Source organism: Drosophila kikkawai, chromosome 3L, assembly GCF_030179895.1.
Source record: "Drosophila kikkawai strain 14028-0561.14 chromosome 3L, DkikHiC1v2, whole genome shotgun sequence".
In the NCBI taxonomy this organism is placed as follows: Eukaryota; Metazoa; Arthropoda; class Insecta; order Diptera; family Drosophilidae; genus Drosophila; species Drosophila kikkawai.
Window position 1 is genome coordinate 24,801,986 of NC_091730.1, and position 15,914 is coordinate 24,817,899.

The 15,914-nt window shown below is 35.2% G+C and overlaps 3 protein-coding genes across 4 annotated transcripts; 1 reads left to right on the forward strand and 2 right to left on the reverse strand.

Moving 5' to 3' along the window:
- Positions 1 to 65: 65 nt before the first annotated feature.
- S1P (membrane-bound transcription factor site-1 protease) lies at positions 66 to 7,641 on the reverse strand. The gene is made up of 6 exons (XM_017181083.3): positions 7,414 to 7,641; positions 3,939 to 4,478; positions 3,019 to 3,871; positions 900 to 1,639; positions 326 to 842; positions 66 to 273 (listed from the first exon to the last, which is right to left on the reverse strand). Exons 1-6 carry the CDS (start codon positions 7,570 to 7,572, stop codon positions 80 to 82), a joined length of 3,003 nt encoding a protein of 1,000 aa, XP_017036572.1. The 5' UTR covers positions 7,573 to 7,641; the 3' UTR covers positions 66 to 79.
- Positions 7,642 to 7,872: 231 nt separating this feature from the next.
- On the forward strand, positions 7,873 to 9,882 carry LOC108084773 (uncharacterized). Of its 2 annotated transcripts, none has more exons than XM_017181093.3 (6): positions 7,873 to 7,947; positions 8,333 to 8,614; positions 8,672 to 8,959; positions 9,018 to 9,139; positions 9,196 to 9,591; positions 9,652 to 9,882. In XM_017181093.3, the coding sequence occupies exons 2-6, from the start codon at positions 8,355 to 8,357 to the stop codon at positions 9,795 to 9,797; spliced, it is 1,212 nt and encodes a 403-aa protein (XP_017036582.1). In that variant the 5' UTR covers positions 7,873 to 7,947; positions 8,333 to 8,354; the 3' UTR covers positions 9,798 to 9,882. The 2 variants fall into 2 exon arrangements, with proteins under 2 accessions (XP_017036582.1, XP_017036581.1); XM_017181092.3 differs by having other exon boundaries at positions 7,907 to 7,988.
- Positions 9,883 to 9,972: 90 nt separating this feature from the next.
- LOC108084772 (limbic system-associated membrane protein) lies at positions 9,973 to 15,624 on the reverse strand. Its single transcript, XM_017181091.2, has 8 exons — positions 15,292 to 15,624; positions 14,016 to 14,082; positions 13,388 to 13,714; positions 13,054 to 13,323; positions 12,891 to 12,988; positions 12,500 to 12,802; positions 12,268 to 12,438; positions 9,973 to 12,205 (listed from the first exon to the last, which is right to left on the reverse strand). Exons 1-8 carry the CDS (start codon positions 15,292 to 15,294, stop codon positions 12,041 to 12,043), a joined length of 1,404 nt encoding a protein of 467 aa, XP_017036580.1. The 5' UTR covers positions 15,295 to 15,624; the 3' UTR covers positions 9,973 to 12,040.
- Between the last annotated feature and the right edge of the window lie 290 nt (positions 15,625 to 15,914).

Here is a 15,914-nt window from a genome sequence, read left to right on the forward strand (position 1 = left end):
GATCTAACTTATTTTTGATTCCACAAGAAGGTAGGTTCCCTCAAACAAAGGTCACGGTTCCGATGTTTTTAAAAATAATTTATTTACAAAATACATATATACGCTTTACAAATAATACGAATAATATTATAACCATTAAGCTTAAACTAATCAAAAATATAATTGAAGCTCTCAAGCACTCGGAGTCCTGGCATTCAGAAAGGTATTCATTGTTCGGAGACAACTTCGTGATCTCCATATCCAAAATCTTTTGGATGACGTCGTTTTCATATTCTGAAAAAAAAAGTTTAAGCAAAAAGTTTGGACTTTATGGATTTTACAATACCTTCATTTTTGCCTGTTACAATGTCGTGAATAGAAGGTTCATTGTCTTCCACTTCCCTCTCCTCTGATGGGACTAACCAGGCAATATCATCACAAATTTTCCTCTGCTGAACTGGGGCTATACTATCATTAGATATTCTTAAAGGTAAAGTTGCTCTGTGTACTTTACTGAACTCCCCTATTCGATTCAGATTTTGCAACAAGCTGGATTTATGCGAGTTTATGGCAAAATCTAAAAACACATTTAGTAACCAGTAGCAAGCCTTTTCGAGGTGCGTCGAATCCAGGCAGTTCGAGTCTCCATACACCGCTATACGTCCTTCGCTATTAGGTGGAGTATTATGTATCATCTTGTCAAAGCTAATGCTTCTGTTACTTTTTCGGAATAACAGACCCCTGTTGATGTATTTTGAATACTCTGTGCTAATTGGTTCGACCCGGTTGACCGTTGTTTGGAACATGCCTAAGATAGGTAGGTATTCCTTTCCCACTTTAGCTGGAGTTTTTGAATTTATAATCTAGAATGAAACATTATTTTTATCGAATGCGGAATAATGAATTAAATTAATATGTACCGAAAGCCCTTGGTCGTTTAGTTTGGTTCCCACCAATATATCCCCGGGGTTATTTGGAAATTGTACAATCGTCGCACCACTGGCATAGTACATCGAGTGGTCTCCCAGTTTGAAGTGTCCCTCGCCGACAAAATCGCCAAAACCAATTCCAAATGGTTTCAGCAAATCGTTCAGGGCCGGGATATTGGCGCCGCCGGTATCAGGCGTCCACCATTGTCTTGTGTTTTCGTCAAAGAATTTAATTTTTTGCATAACCGTTGTATTATACCAATCTCCGAAAATGACGACACTTAGGCCGTTCCTATAAACGTTTTCGTGTATGGCAAGTATTTCGTCGTCTGTGAACTTTTTCTCCGGATCTACAATCAATAAAGCTCCGTAATCAGAGGCATTAAAGCAGGTGAAGGGTTCCCGCAAAACGTCAATATAGTAGCCAACATTTCGTAGATGCGTATACATGTCCTTAAAGTTTGTGTGTATGTGGTCCGCCCTCCAGTCCAAAGGATCCGATTTCACCTTTAGATCATCTCTTGGTATATATCGCGGAGGATACCTCAAGCTATGGTACTGGTCCCACAGAATCCTTTTGCTTCTGGGAGGTGTTTGCGTTACTTTTATGGTCAGCGGCAACTTGACTTCGCTTATGTGAGTTTCGTTTGTCGTATCCTTCCAACTTTCAACAACTAAGGTAATAGCTCCTTTGCAAACACCCTCAAAGTTCTCGCCATCCTTATTAACAGCTTTAAAGGTAAATCAAAAGCGACAACAAATAAGTAAATAGGGTAACAAACAGACAAAGACCTTATAATAACAAGATGAGTAACGGCATTTCATTTTTTTTCACTCAAATTTTTAGTGCTGTAGAGCCGGCTCCAGACTGGCTTGAAATCTTGTTCAAAAGCCAAAAAGAGCGCTTTAGAGCCTCCTCTTGAACACATAGTCTAGATCTGTACGCACGCAGAGCATCATATTTTAAGATTTGCATACCCTTGCAGGGTTTTATAATTCAAATCAGAAGTTTGACGGTTCTGCCCTATGAAGTATATATGTATATTCTTGATCAGCATCAAAAGCCGAGTCGATCTAGCCATGTCTGTCTGTCCGTCTGTCTGTTTCTACGCAAACTAGTCCCTCAGTTTTAAAGCTATCTGAATGAAACTTTGCATATAGTCTTCTATATACTCTCACTGCTATATATGTCGGAACGGGCCGGATCGGATGACTATATCATATAGCTGCCATACAAATGTTCGATAAATTTTGGGAAAAAAAATTATAACTTGGCTGTTTTTTAATATTATTCCAGAATTTTGTCAACAATTTTATGAAAATCGAACTATATCTTTTAGCTGCCATATGAACGATCGGGAAATTAATCGAAATAAATTATTACTTCGTTGTTTTTCAACGTATTTGCATCTACTCTGAGATATGAGCTTTACTTATTATTATAGAATTTTGGTATAATTTTTATGAAAATCGGACAACTATACTATATAGCTCCCATAGAAGCGATCCGTAGATGTAGAGAAAATGTAAAGCTGGGAATGTATAACTGTAACTGTCAAACTGTAAACATAATAAGTATAGGTAAAATGTTATGAAACTCTGTTTAGTGTATGTTTTCGGCATTATAATTTATAATATAAATATGAAAACCAATCTGCAAGGGTATACAAACTTCGGCGTGCCGAAGTTAGCTTCCTTTCTCGTTTCCGAGTTTCGGTTTTTAATGACAACTTTGTTGTTTTTCAACATATTTTCTTCTTTTTTGGGATATTTAAGAATTTCGGTTTTAATGTAATGGAAATCGGACGACTATATCATGTAGCTAGAATAGAAACGATTGGCAGATGTAGAGAAAAATCTAAAGCTATGAATGTAAAACTGTAACTGTAAACCTGTAAAATAAAAATATATAAATATGATAAAATTGAAAACTGCAAGGGTATAGAAACTTCGGCTTTCCGAAGTTAACTTCCTTTCTTGTTATGCTATCAACTTCGTGCTATTGAGATTGAGGAAAGTTTGTTTTTTTCTAAAAATGTTCTTGAATATGGCAATTCAAATGTATGTGCATTACGTATCTTTTTAGTATAAGGTTTTAGGCATTACTCACCAATAAAAACTGCCATCCATCCGGTCCACGGCCAAAGGAATGGAGAAACTTCTGTTGATATCTGAAGAAACTGGCCGTGATGCACTAGGTCTGGAATCCATTTCGGGGTTCCCAAAATCTGACTGGTGACTGAAATTCCATTGAGTATCGTTACGTTTGCAATGGCCATGGAGCTTCCATAATACAACGGCTGAGAACTGTATGGCCACATATAGTTCAAAGTGAAATCAAGGAAGGGAGGCACAAGACTTATCTTTGGCTTATAACTCAGCAAAAGCCGCATGCTTTTCAACAAGTTCAGTTTTCCAGCGCCCTGCTCAAACATGTTGTAGTGTGGAAGCTTTTCGGCGCCTTCAATCAGGACTTGTTTGAGGGATGCTGGGTTAATCAAGTCGATTTTATGGAAAGCACCGCTGATCAACAGGGCTGCTACTCCTGCAACAACTGGAGATGAAACCGAGGTTCCTGAGAGGCGTCTGCAGCCTTTGCGCACATCACTTCCTTCCACCTGACTTCCGTAAGTAACTATATCCAGCCCTAATCGGCCATATCCCCGCGGAAGTTCCCAAGTGGTCATGCCTCTCGAACTGAACTTGGCGATTTTGTCATCAAACTGAATGCCGCCCACGCCAATAACGTCACTTTGGTCCCCTGGATTGTTCAGAGTTCCGTAGAGGGGGCCATCGTTGCCTGCAGCAGATATCATTATGACATTATTGGCCGACAGCTCCAGAACTTTCTCCACAAACGGTGCATCCATAAAGTCCGGTCCGCCTATGCTAAGGTTGAGTATGTTAATTTTTTTGAAAATTGCATAGTTAAAGGCATCCAGAAACCAGGAAGTGTAGGAAACCTAAAGCGTGCGGTTTAAAGTATTCAATTAGTCATGCATATTCGGAAAGAATACCAAAACTACCCACCTGGGAGTTTGTAAACACTTTGAAAATGTAGAGGTCAGCATCAGGGGCAAAGCCAAGGCATTCCCTGGATGAGGCTATGACCCCTGCGACGAAAGTCCCATGACTAACCTTATCATCCAAGGACTTTTCATTAGTCCAATTAGTCCGTTCTTTTACATTTCTAAAATGTGGATGGTTCTTGGTTAAGCCGGTATCAAAAATAGCAACTTTGACTCCTTTGCCTGTGATGCCTAGTTTCCAAAGAACGTTGGCTTTCAGTACTGAGCAAGCTTGGCGAGATCGATCATTATCCGAGTTTCTGTTCCGCAAAACACCCTGAGGCTGGCGGTTTACATTTGTAAAGTTACCATACAGGCCATGAGCCAGAATGCGGCGTACACTTCGCTGGGGAAATACCTTCTTCACTAACGGATGCGATTCAATCCTTTCTATAACTAATTTAATTGATGCTGGATCTTCGTCTAAGGTCCTTAAGATGTCGAAATCACTTGGATACTCCCAAGCCAAATTATGACGTGGTATAATGGTCCAGCCGGTTACCTAAATGACGGAGCGCATTACATTTTTATCAGGATCTCACAAACATAAACCATTTGTACACGTTTGCCAATTATTAATGCTACAATATACTCAGAATAAAAATTCAATTTTCTGAAACGTTGCATTGTAGCAGATATTTAGATATTATTAGAAGGGTATCTTTTAATAACTTCAGCTTGTTCACGCAGGTATAACAATAATAAACATTAGTCAGTCGCTTTTAGGGACATTGCACAGTGGTTCCGTCAGAGGCCAAAAATCAAAAAAACCAATTTGAAAATATTACAATTAAATTTACACAGTTTGTCTCTAAAATGTCCAATCTACCAAGTTGCAAACCGCTTTTCGCTGGAAACCCAACGGTACATTCTAAAAATAGAATCAAAAGCATGAACACGTGTTCATTTCAACAGCGCATCGGAGCTGTGGTGAAATATTTCGAAGCAAAAGCGCACTTTAAATCTGTCTGGTAACTGTTCAAGTCGATAAATTAATATTATTTAAAATGGATTTTGAAGCTCAAGGTATTTATTTTACTTTATGAAATTAATTTATACTAACTTGATATGAAATTAACAAAATCTAACTTGATATGTGAAACCTATTTGTTTGTACCTGTTTTGTGTGTCTTAAATTTGTTTACCTAAAGTTTTAGTTGTGATCCCCCACGATTCCCAGAAAGGATTTTATTTTTTTTAATTTATTAGAGTTTTAAGATGTTAAATTCGTTAAAGTTAGGTGCGGAAAGTTGCGGATGTAGTTGTAATCGTTAATATTCTAACACGACTTCTTATTTTTTTCAAGGTCAAATTATGCCAGCGCCAATAATCCGGGTTGATAAAAAATCGGGAAAAAATGTTAAAAATAAAAACGTCATCTGAGTACCTCGGGGCACGTATCCTTTAGTGAATACAATATATTTTTTTGATATCGGATGTTTTTGTGGACAGTTAGGATAGGATGTACACCGAAAATAAAATTTTTTTGTGGGGGCTCAGGAGATTCGCTATTACTCGTAAGCATGAAAATATTTTTTAATACAAAAATTAAAAAAAAAATTGTTCAAATGTTGTGTTATTATATGGTATTTAATTCATTAAGCTAATTTTAGCCGTTTCGTCACAACATTTTTTTTAAAAGTAGTGAGTGTTGCACCCAATTAACCTTACCCCCCCTTAAGCTGCGTACGATTGTTGCTGAACAAATTAAACACACAATATATAAGTGAATATTTTTTTTTTACTTTTGGGCACTTATATTTCACTAACGTTCTCATTAAGAGAACAAAAACTTAAAAATTAAAGTTAGGTCTTGGAAAAAAAATAATTTAATAAAAATTTTGTATGGGAGCTATACGATATAGAGATCTGATTTTAACCAAAGTTGGTAGGAATATATAAACCTGTACCAAACATATAATCTGTAAAATTGGTTAAGATATTTTGAAAAACAAAAAAGTTTTTCATACTAAATGTTGATTTTTAACAGATTGTTTCTATGGCAGCTATATGATATAGTTGAGCAATATGGCCAATTTTTTGTGGATATACTTAAAACATTTTTCTTGATTTTTGGTGAAAGTTTCATAGCGATAGCACATCTAGAAGTAATTATGGCCGCAGCTCCATACAAGCCGAACCACTGTGCATTGTGAGAAAAGTTATTATTTTTTTTTTAATTTTTTGAATATTTTAAAACTTGCAAAAATAATAAAAACAAGAAAGGAAGCTAACTTCGGCACGCCGAAGTTTGTATACCCTTGCAGATTGGTTTTCATATTTATATCATAAATTATAATGCCGAAAACAGACACTACACAGAGTTTCATAACATTTTACCTATACTTATTATGTTTACAGTTTGACAGTTACAGTTTTACATTCCCAGTTTTACATTTTCTCTACATCTACCGATCGGTTTATATGGCAGCTATATGATATAGTTGTCCGATTTTTATGAAATTTATACCAAAATTCTATAACAATAAAAAAAGCCTATATCTCAGAGTAGATACAAATACGTTGAAAAACAACGAAGCTATAATTTTTTTCCTATTAATTTCCCGATCGTTCCTATGGCAGCTATATCATATAGTCGTCCGATTTTCATAAAATTTTTACCAAAATTCAGAAATAATATAAAATGGCCATATCTAAAAAATGGTGCAAAAATATTGAAAAACAGCAAAGTTATATTTTTTTTCTAAAAATTTATCGGACATTTGTATGGCAGCTATATGATATAGTCGTCCGATCCGGCCCGTTCCGACATATATAGCAGTGAGAGTATATAGAAGACTATATGCAAAGTTTCATTCAGATAGCTTTTAAACTGAGGGACTAGTTTGCGTAGAAACGGACAGGTGGACAGACGGACAGACGGACAGACGGACAGACGGACAGACGGACAGACGGACATGGCTAGATCGACTCGGCTGTTGATGCTGATCAAGAATATATATACTTTATAGGGTCGGAAACGTCTCCTTCACTGCGTTGCAAACTTCTGACTGAAATTATAATACCCTGCAAGGGTATAATAATGAAAAGTTTTATTCAGATAGCTCTGAAACTGCTTAGAATCGGACAGACGGGCGGACCGCTGAAGACGGACGAATAGCGAACGAGTATCGCGAATTCTCAGGAGTATACCCCCTAATGATGTCGTAAAAGGTCCGTAATCGATATATTCCAAAAATGATAGGATTTGCTGCCACGACACCCAGGACAGGTGATTAGCTTTATTATCGTTAATGACTCTGAATCGAAAGTTCCGCGAAACTATCGTTTGCAATGTAATAAACAAACTTTTTGTCTGCTGGGTTCCTCTGATCAAGAATACGTCTGTATGTATGTATGTATTTATACTTTATAGAGTTGTAACTTTTGACTGAAATCATTTGGCAATAATAACTGATTTTGTCCATTTTACTTACATTTAAGCTACTTAGCTTTACTGCGATGTAGGACTCCCTGATCGGTGCAAAGTATTTTGAATGGAAACTAACTATGAACTCATTGGGAACGAGGGCTGTTTCGAAAGCGTAAAGTCCGCAAATTGTACTTATAGTAAATATAATAGTATACACATTCATTTAACTTCTTAAAAGCGGACTAAATGTAGTAAAAATTAGTTTTTGAGGCCACATAAATAAACAAAAAATAAACAGCTGTTTAATGTGAACATGTGCTGCACAAGACGATATACCAAATACATTATATACCAAATCTTAAAATTATACTGAATTCTGAATAAAAAGTCCTTGTTTTTAGCTTTACTTACGTTTGTAGATAATTAAATATAAATAAATAATAAACAAATACTTTTTAGAGACTAATGTCCAGGTGCATTACCTAAAAGCGGAGTTTTCTTTTAAAATTATTTAGTATTTTCTGATAGATCTGCTTGGTTTTTTGCCTTCGTTGATATTCTACCACACTGGAGTTTTGGTCGCCGGCAAAGTTTTTAAGTAAATAGCTAAAGTAAAAGATTAAAATAAGGAAACGAGGGGTAGGTCCACAAGTCCTGGTAGGCTGAATAGATTTTAAGACAACAAAAGGTTTCAGTCCTATTAAGAAACATGATTTGTATGGCCACGAAGGACGAATGGAGGCACCTTTTATACCCTTTGCGAAAGCATCATAAGTTAAGATGTTTGTTATTCTTGGTGTTTTTGCCGGAGCAAAGAGTATGTGTATTGGTTTCATTAGTTACCAGGAGATAATTAACTTCAAATCGGAATACGTTTTGGTTCACTAATTGGTTGGGCAAACTTAGCTAAATTGTAAAGCCAACCTTTAATTACAATAATTTCATCTTATGGACATGAATTTAAAAAAGTATTTTCTTTTCAGAAAGAAGATCCAAGTCCTTAAAATGGAAGAGCTGTGCAACAATTCAGGTCATTCGGCGACCTCCAGTAGTGGAAGTAACTCGTCAATATCGGCCAAAACGGCGTTAAGCGAGTGCTCTGCCGCTTGGATCAACTATTTAAGTGCTTTGAATAATTTATGCACCGCCGGCTCGAAATTGGCCCATTCAATAGCTGTTTTGGAGCAGTGGTCCTTGAGCGAAAAGCCCATGTTCAACAATTATACAACATCTTATTTGACAAATTCCTGGAACGATTTGGCAAGGTAAGAATTCCAGTAATTGCTTCAATATCGACATACAGAAATAAAGTCCCATTGCAGAGCAACAACGGTGGCCACAGGAACAGTAAAGACTCATATGTTGGCTTTGCTGCAGGACTTCGTTACTATATCGACAGTAGATCCATCTGCCAATACGGAGATGGAGCAAAAGCGGTTTAAGGAGCACAACGAGTTGATTGTTTTGGAAAATGCTCAGGCTGTTATCAATATTCAACATCAATTTTGCGCTGCCAGCTATGACGCATTCTCTTCCCTAACATGTTGCTTTGTCTGCCAATCACCAGTGGGGTTCCCCCACGAACAGGACTGCAGTGTAATGAAGCAACGGTAACTATAACTATATTGGTTTTCGTTTAAAAATAGTTTTAATATCGTATTTTTATAGCAATCAGTTCGATCAAAGATCACAAACCCCATCGCCAAATTTATGTGGCGCTAAGGTGGATTCATCCAGGGGAAATTCCCTAACCGATCAACGTCCAATTGCCACTGGAATCTCTGAACCAGGTATAAGGATATATTACGTATTTCCAATATTTATTCGTATTTTCTTTGGCTTGTAGTTGATCAACAACGCGGTCCTTCGCCGCAATTAAACTTTTGCGATGCAAATCCAATGCAAGCCATTTTCGAGCACACTCGCGGCCCCTTGCCCAACCCCGGACAGTTGCTGTCCATGAAGATACCATTTCACCGGAATGTAAAGTCTTCATTAAGCTTTCCACTGTTTCCATTAAACGGCCAGCGCCGTTGGTCAGAAGCAGCTGCCGGGGAGGTCATAGATGGTATTTCTACCGATCCAGAAAGTCAGATGCGAAGGTGGTCAATGCCGTGGGAGGCATCAAAAACCGACAGAAATACTGTAACATGGAACCAAACTAGGATAATGCCAATGAATACTCTAAAGGCTTCGGGCTACAAAATGTCTAGTTCAGAACGATATACTTCGCACAATTCAGGTAATTTCTTAAAGGACCCTTCAGTTGCAATTTTAAAATTCCGTATCAAATTCATTGCAGATGGAAACTGGCCGTTGGCATCAACTAGTCAAGATGGGCTGCTAGAAGCTATTCAATTACTTTCCATCAGACCGACAACCATCACCCAAATAAGTCCTCAGCCCTCGATTCTATCCACTTCTCCGGAAGGAGCCCCACACGATTAAATGCCACCTAATATTAAATTTCTAAATAAATAAAATACATGTGTTGCAGTAACCGAAAGTAAATATATGAAACTTTAGCAGCGTCTTCTTTGGTGTAATAAAACCATTCTGGGTAATCTCTGTTACTTACTTGTGTTTGCCATAAAAGGGGCCAAGGAATCGTAAAAATAGTAAGTTAATCTACTAGTAAAATGATTTATTCGTGCTTTGTAAGTTTGTTATGTATAATGCCATTCATTACAAGTAGGTAGATCTTACACGTTTACTGTAAAGTAAATCTTTCTTTTATGGAAATTATAACACTAATGGGATATTTTCTATGCTTAAGTTTAAGAACACTTATCATTAAAATAAAAGAGTTGTATTTTTATTCTCACGCCCATTATACGATCCAAGTTTTCAGGATGCTTGCGCACTCATAATTACACATATGCATATATTGGGATATACAGACGTATAAACTTACAAAAGAATTATTAATTATTACTACTCCCGGGTTAAGAGATTTATTTTGTATCATACAGTTGTGTCGTTAGTATATTTTCTTCGTTTTCTATGCGTTAATAATGTTATCGTTTGATTATGTTTCTAATGGTATTCTATGAATAATATATCATTTGTAGTATTCTTTATATGATAAATTTTGTATTTTTCATAAAATAAATCCTTTTTACATGAATTTTACGGAGGTTTTCACAAATAAAAGAAAAATAAATATATAACTGACTCTAAAAAAACGATTAAATCTGCTCTTAAAGAAGATAATATGCTTGTATGTGCGTATATACATGAATTTAAATAAAGTTTTTGTAAATATACATTATTTAAATGGTTAATACATTTTGGTTAGGAAAGTTACCCTAATTCTACGAATTTGTAATGGCTATAGTTATATTTTTATTCTCATCGGTATGCCTATAACGTATCTACAATCGTTGAACGATTTGCAATATGTATTTATGTAATTTTATGATTACAGGAGGGTATATACTACGCAATGTATACGTTTAAATTGCTAAGCTTTTATCAGCTGTAAATTGCCATGTCCCTAGCATCGTTTCAAATAGTGTAACTACAAGTGTCCACAATGCAAGATAAAAATCAGTTTACCTACAACAGAAGATGCTTGTGCTTCGGATGAAATAAATAAATTTAATTAACAATTTTACATTTTCGGTGAACTACTGTATGCACGGACTATCTCTTTTGTCTTATAGTATTATGAGAAAAAGGTTCACAAATCGGACAATAAAATAACAGTACCTACGGTGCAACTGTAGAGAATCCGATTACCATATTTTCTATATTCTAGATATCCATTAAAGCGAATGTGTTATTTTATCAACAGTTACTACGCTTATACGATTGAGGATATAAGTATTTTTGTATACCTCGCGATATGTTAAACAATATCCCACAATTATTATTCAAATAAAAATAATACAAAGAAAAATTAAATGTGATTTTTAGTCTCACAACTAAATAAGTAGTCATTATGTTAAATAAAATTTATAAATACGAGGGATATGCATCGTATAAACGTGGTAAAAGTGCCTTACATAATTCAGATATTGATCCGAATAAATTGAAAACTTTAAGAATTCTTGCGGATATATTGTATATGTACATATATGTTTTGTGCAACTTTAAGAACTTACTTTTCCTTAGATTATTTCGAATTCTTTACCACCGGTAATCCTCATGGGATTTTCCTATATTTTATCTACTTTCTGAACCTTAATTAGGAGTATGATTTCTTATCAATATTTAATTTCATTTAGACTGATTTATCTTATCCGTTTTGAAAGTAATTATAATATAATGCGGTACTCAGTTCTTGGATCGGTCTAACTTGGGACTAAGCCTAAGACATTCTGCTCAGAATCTTTACAACAACTTAGAACATTATGAACTATTAATCAATAATTTTAAATTAATTTAATTGGCAAAACCGAATGTCTTTAGTTAAAAATGTAGTTTTGTTAGTATAACGATATAAATAAGAAGTTAAACGAAATAATGTAGAATTATAAAAAAATCAATTAGGAAGAACTAATTTACAAATATTCAAAATCAAATATCAATTATACGTATAAGTATTCTAATGAGATAAGTTTTCTATTGAGATTTCAATACATTAAATACGAATTCTTAACGTACATACATTTAAATTTAATTATTTGCTAAAGTTTTAGTAAGGCACCATTTAAATTATATATGCAAATAGAACCTAGGCGTTATTTTTAAACATTAACGAAAGGATAGAATACTAACATAAATGCGGGTAAAAGTATTCCACAGAGAGTTGGATATATTCTAATATTACTGGAAATTCCCATTTTATATTCCATATCGATGTCGAGGAGTAGATCATGGTTCCGCGTATAAAACTGGTGAATATCGCTGATCTGAAGAGCAAGCAAATACGTTTTACAAAAAAATGCATATATACTAAGCTGTAAGAGTATACCTCGTTCCATCCATATTTGTTTTTGGCCTGAACAATTGCTTCATAGACGGCATTGTGCTCCAAGTTTTTAACGAGATATGACATTAAAAAGTGTGAACCATCTGTCCTTATTGGAGTTGGCTTAATGTGATACTCATGCCATTTTCCAGGATGTTGGTAGGTTTCATTCATCTGAAAAGCGTTATTAAATTATAAATTCGTTAAAAAACACAAATAAATTTTCTTTAATTACCAAAAGACGTCTGTATAAAAGCTTTATCTCCTCCAGCGGAGGTATGGACTCTATTGTCCACGTCAAGTTGTAATGATCTAGAAATCCGCTTAAGGCTGGAGAAATAAAATCAGCTGGACCCGGTCGGCCAGATACCTCAATATACTTTTTTGTTCTCCCCAAAGCATTATCAGCCACGCAGCTATAATTGCCAAAATCTGTTGGCTGGAAGTTTCGAATAATTAGGCTGTACCTATCATCACGCGGATACATTGATCGTCGATCGGTTGGATCCAGGAGAAATGAGTTTTGATACCACAGCATCTAAAAATGAATAAAAATGTGTAGTAAAAAACATAGCAAATACTTTATACACTTAAAGCTAGAGCATTCTATAATTTTGCTAACTTACCTCCGAGTTTACATCGCCATGAACAATGCAAACCAGTTCCACATCGTATCCTTCGGCTGCGTGAACCCACGACTTCTCCACTGTGATTTCAGGTGGAGCTGGAATATATTTTACATTTCATTAGGATTGCAATGGAGGGGCCGACGCTAACTATATATCTTACAAAGAATGGTCAGCTGTATGTCCATGGATACCCGATCTTTAACTCCATTATCAGCTGAACACTGATATGTTCCGGCGTGATGTCGGTCTACATTTTCCAGTATTAGTGTTGAGCTGTCCGACAAGTGAGTTGGTCCGGAAAATACATCCTTCTTGAACCAAAATATTGTGGGCACCGGATTGCCGGAGGCCTTGCACTCCAAGGTAACAGTACTTCCCTTTCGGGCAGTCACTTGACCATTATGTGGAAGAGCCCTCAGCGTAGGCGGAACTAAAGCACACAATAAATCATATTATAAGGTCAAGGGCAGAAACACAATAATCAAATGAATTACCCAAAATTTCTACTGTATGAACTTGGTCGCGATTTTCCTGATCGCCTAGCTGGCATATATAATCCCCAGCATCTTGGGTCTTTACTCCATTTATCTGCAAGTTATAGTCACCAACTATTTTGAAGCGTTGATCCCTTGTTATTTTCAAATGTCCGGCTGTGAGTACGGATGAACCTTTCCGCCACAATAACACAAAGGAGCCGAGGTTCTGTACCTTGCAGGGCAACTCGATGGTCTCCCCGACGATGACCTTGTAGAGGTGACCCCTCGATAAGAATTTTGGCGCTGTAGTGGGGGGGTCATTCTCTGGCAATATGAATGAGCCATCTGGAAAGGGTTAAGAAAGTTCTCTTTTATTAATTGGCCCTTTCATATCTTTTGTCATATCATGAGTCGCTTATTGTATTCATTTCTATATTTTGTGTAGAACGGAAGAAAATAAAGTGAGTTCCTACTGATTATAAATCTATTTTGAATGGAATATAACTTATTTGTGATAATAACGTTCGTTGCTTAAAAAATTAACTAAACTATGAGATAATTCTTCATGTAAGTTGGATTCAAAAACAGGTAATTAAAGTACCTAAAGATTATGGGATTTGCTTTGTTAGGGTTTATGTTTACTTACCTATATAGGTTATTGCAAATGAAAATAAATATAGAACTAATGGCCAATATCCCTTTGTGTAGTTAATCTGAAATGTATAAAGTCATAAATGTTTATATTATATTTATTTAAAAACCTTATTTTTCCCCAACAAGTTTTAAACAAAACTCAAATATTCTGATAACCCCCATGTGATATATTACGCTCTGTGGATGGCAAATAGTTTTAAAATATATTTAACATGTTTACAATAAAATTCCGAATTCTAAGGACTCTGTATCAGTTATTTCAACTTCAGTTATACTAACTGAAGGCTAACAGGTGGGGTGAGGACTTTACCATAGCTCCAAAGGCATTTATGTTAGCTCAAAAAACATGTAGTACACTTAAGGTTAAACAATATAGGAACCAGTAGCATCGGTGATACTAGCAGCAAATAACACAAATGTTATCTATAATATAAACAAAATTATAATATTGGCAATTTCATAAAAGTACATAGTATTAAATTGTAAATTGTAAATTGAGTATTAACTGGTTTTTTGAAACCTTAAAAACCAGCAGCTATAAGACTTTTACAATAAGATGATTATGGGTAGTTTTAACATTAAACCCTTAATCGTTAAATCGTTTTATTATATAGAGTGAGAAATGAAAAACAGTCCGACACACTCAACATATATGTACATTTTATACGATTTATCTTGTAATGTTTGCATCCTTCGCTGAAGTCATATTACCCTTTGCAAGGGTATACACATCCCATGCCTTTAAAGCTTCTACAGTAAATTAAGTTTAGCCTCCCCAATAGGCCATATTAGTCCTTTTTTTCAAACATTTTCTTATCGACGACAATATTTAATGTGCATTATTAATATCATTGACTATACATACAAATACAAATATACCAGGGGATTATTTTTATGTTAGACGCATATACAATATATGTGATATTTAACGAATCAAAAGCCCTTCTAAACAGTCAATAAAAATATTTATTTTACAGATAACTCGCTAGTTAAAAATTACATGAATCGAAATCTTTTCTAAGTGTACAGGAATATATAAGTATGTCTGCATTTAAACGAATACTTATATATATATATCCCCATATATGTACATATGTACAAATATATGTATCTGAACTTTTGCTTATATGGCTCAAATTCAATAATTAACAACATTTTTAATGAGGTAAGTGGACCCCAAGAGGGGTTTCTTATCAGAAAGGACTTCCATTTCACTTTTCACATGTCTTAATACATTTAAAATTGCAGGCACCCATTTTTATTCTTACCATTTTAATGTAATGGTGTATGTACGTATGTATGGCTTGTTCGAATTTCGGGATTCTGTCTATTGAATAAACCAGTTTTTTGTCATTCGTCGACTGTTTAACAAGATCCGATCAACCTTGGCACTGCACTTTATTGTTTGTCACATAAATATCCTTTTTCAAACTTCATTTTCCTTTATAAAATAGTCGCGAATTTAAGACTGCCGAGTATAATTGTATTTATCCTTAAAAGTTATACTAAGGGAGAACCTATCCTAGCGCATGCTCAGACCAGAAATAATTTTGGCCAACAGCTTTAAAGCTTTTCATATAGGATGGGAAAGCTGCGCATAACTTTGCTTTGTTCCGACCAGAAAAGGATATAGGACTTTTTATCAGTTTAAATTTCAGTTATATTAGCTTGAGTAGGTATTTTGATTATGTAATTTTCGTACATTTTTTACTTGCTTACGTTGTTGCTGACTTCCATGGATTGATTTCTGAAACACTATTTGTCTTATTATCCGATTTTATTAAGGAACGGAGAAGATCTAAAACTTACTTAGTGCATAAAGTTAAAAATATATGGGAATTTAGGAGTATATCTCAACGATTGATAAACCGGCAGACCGAATTTGACTAGA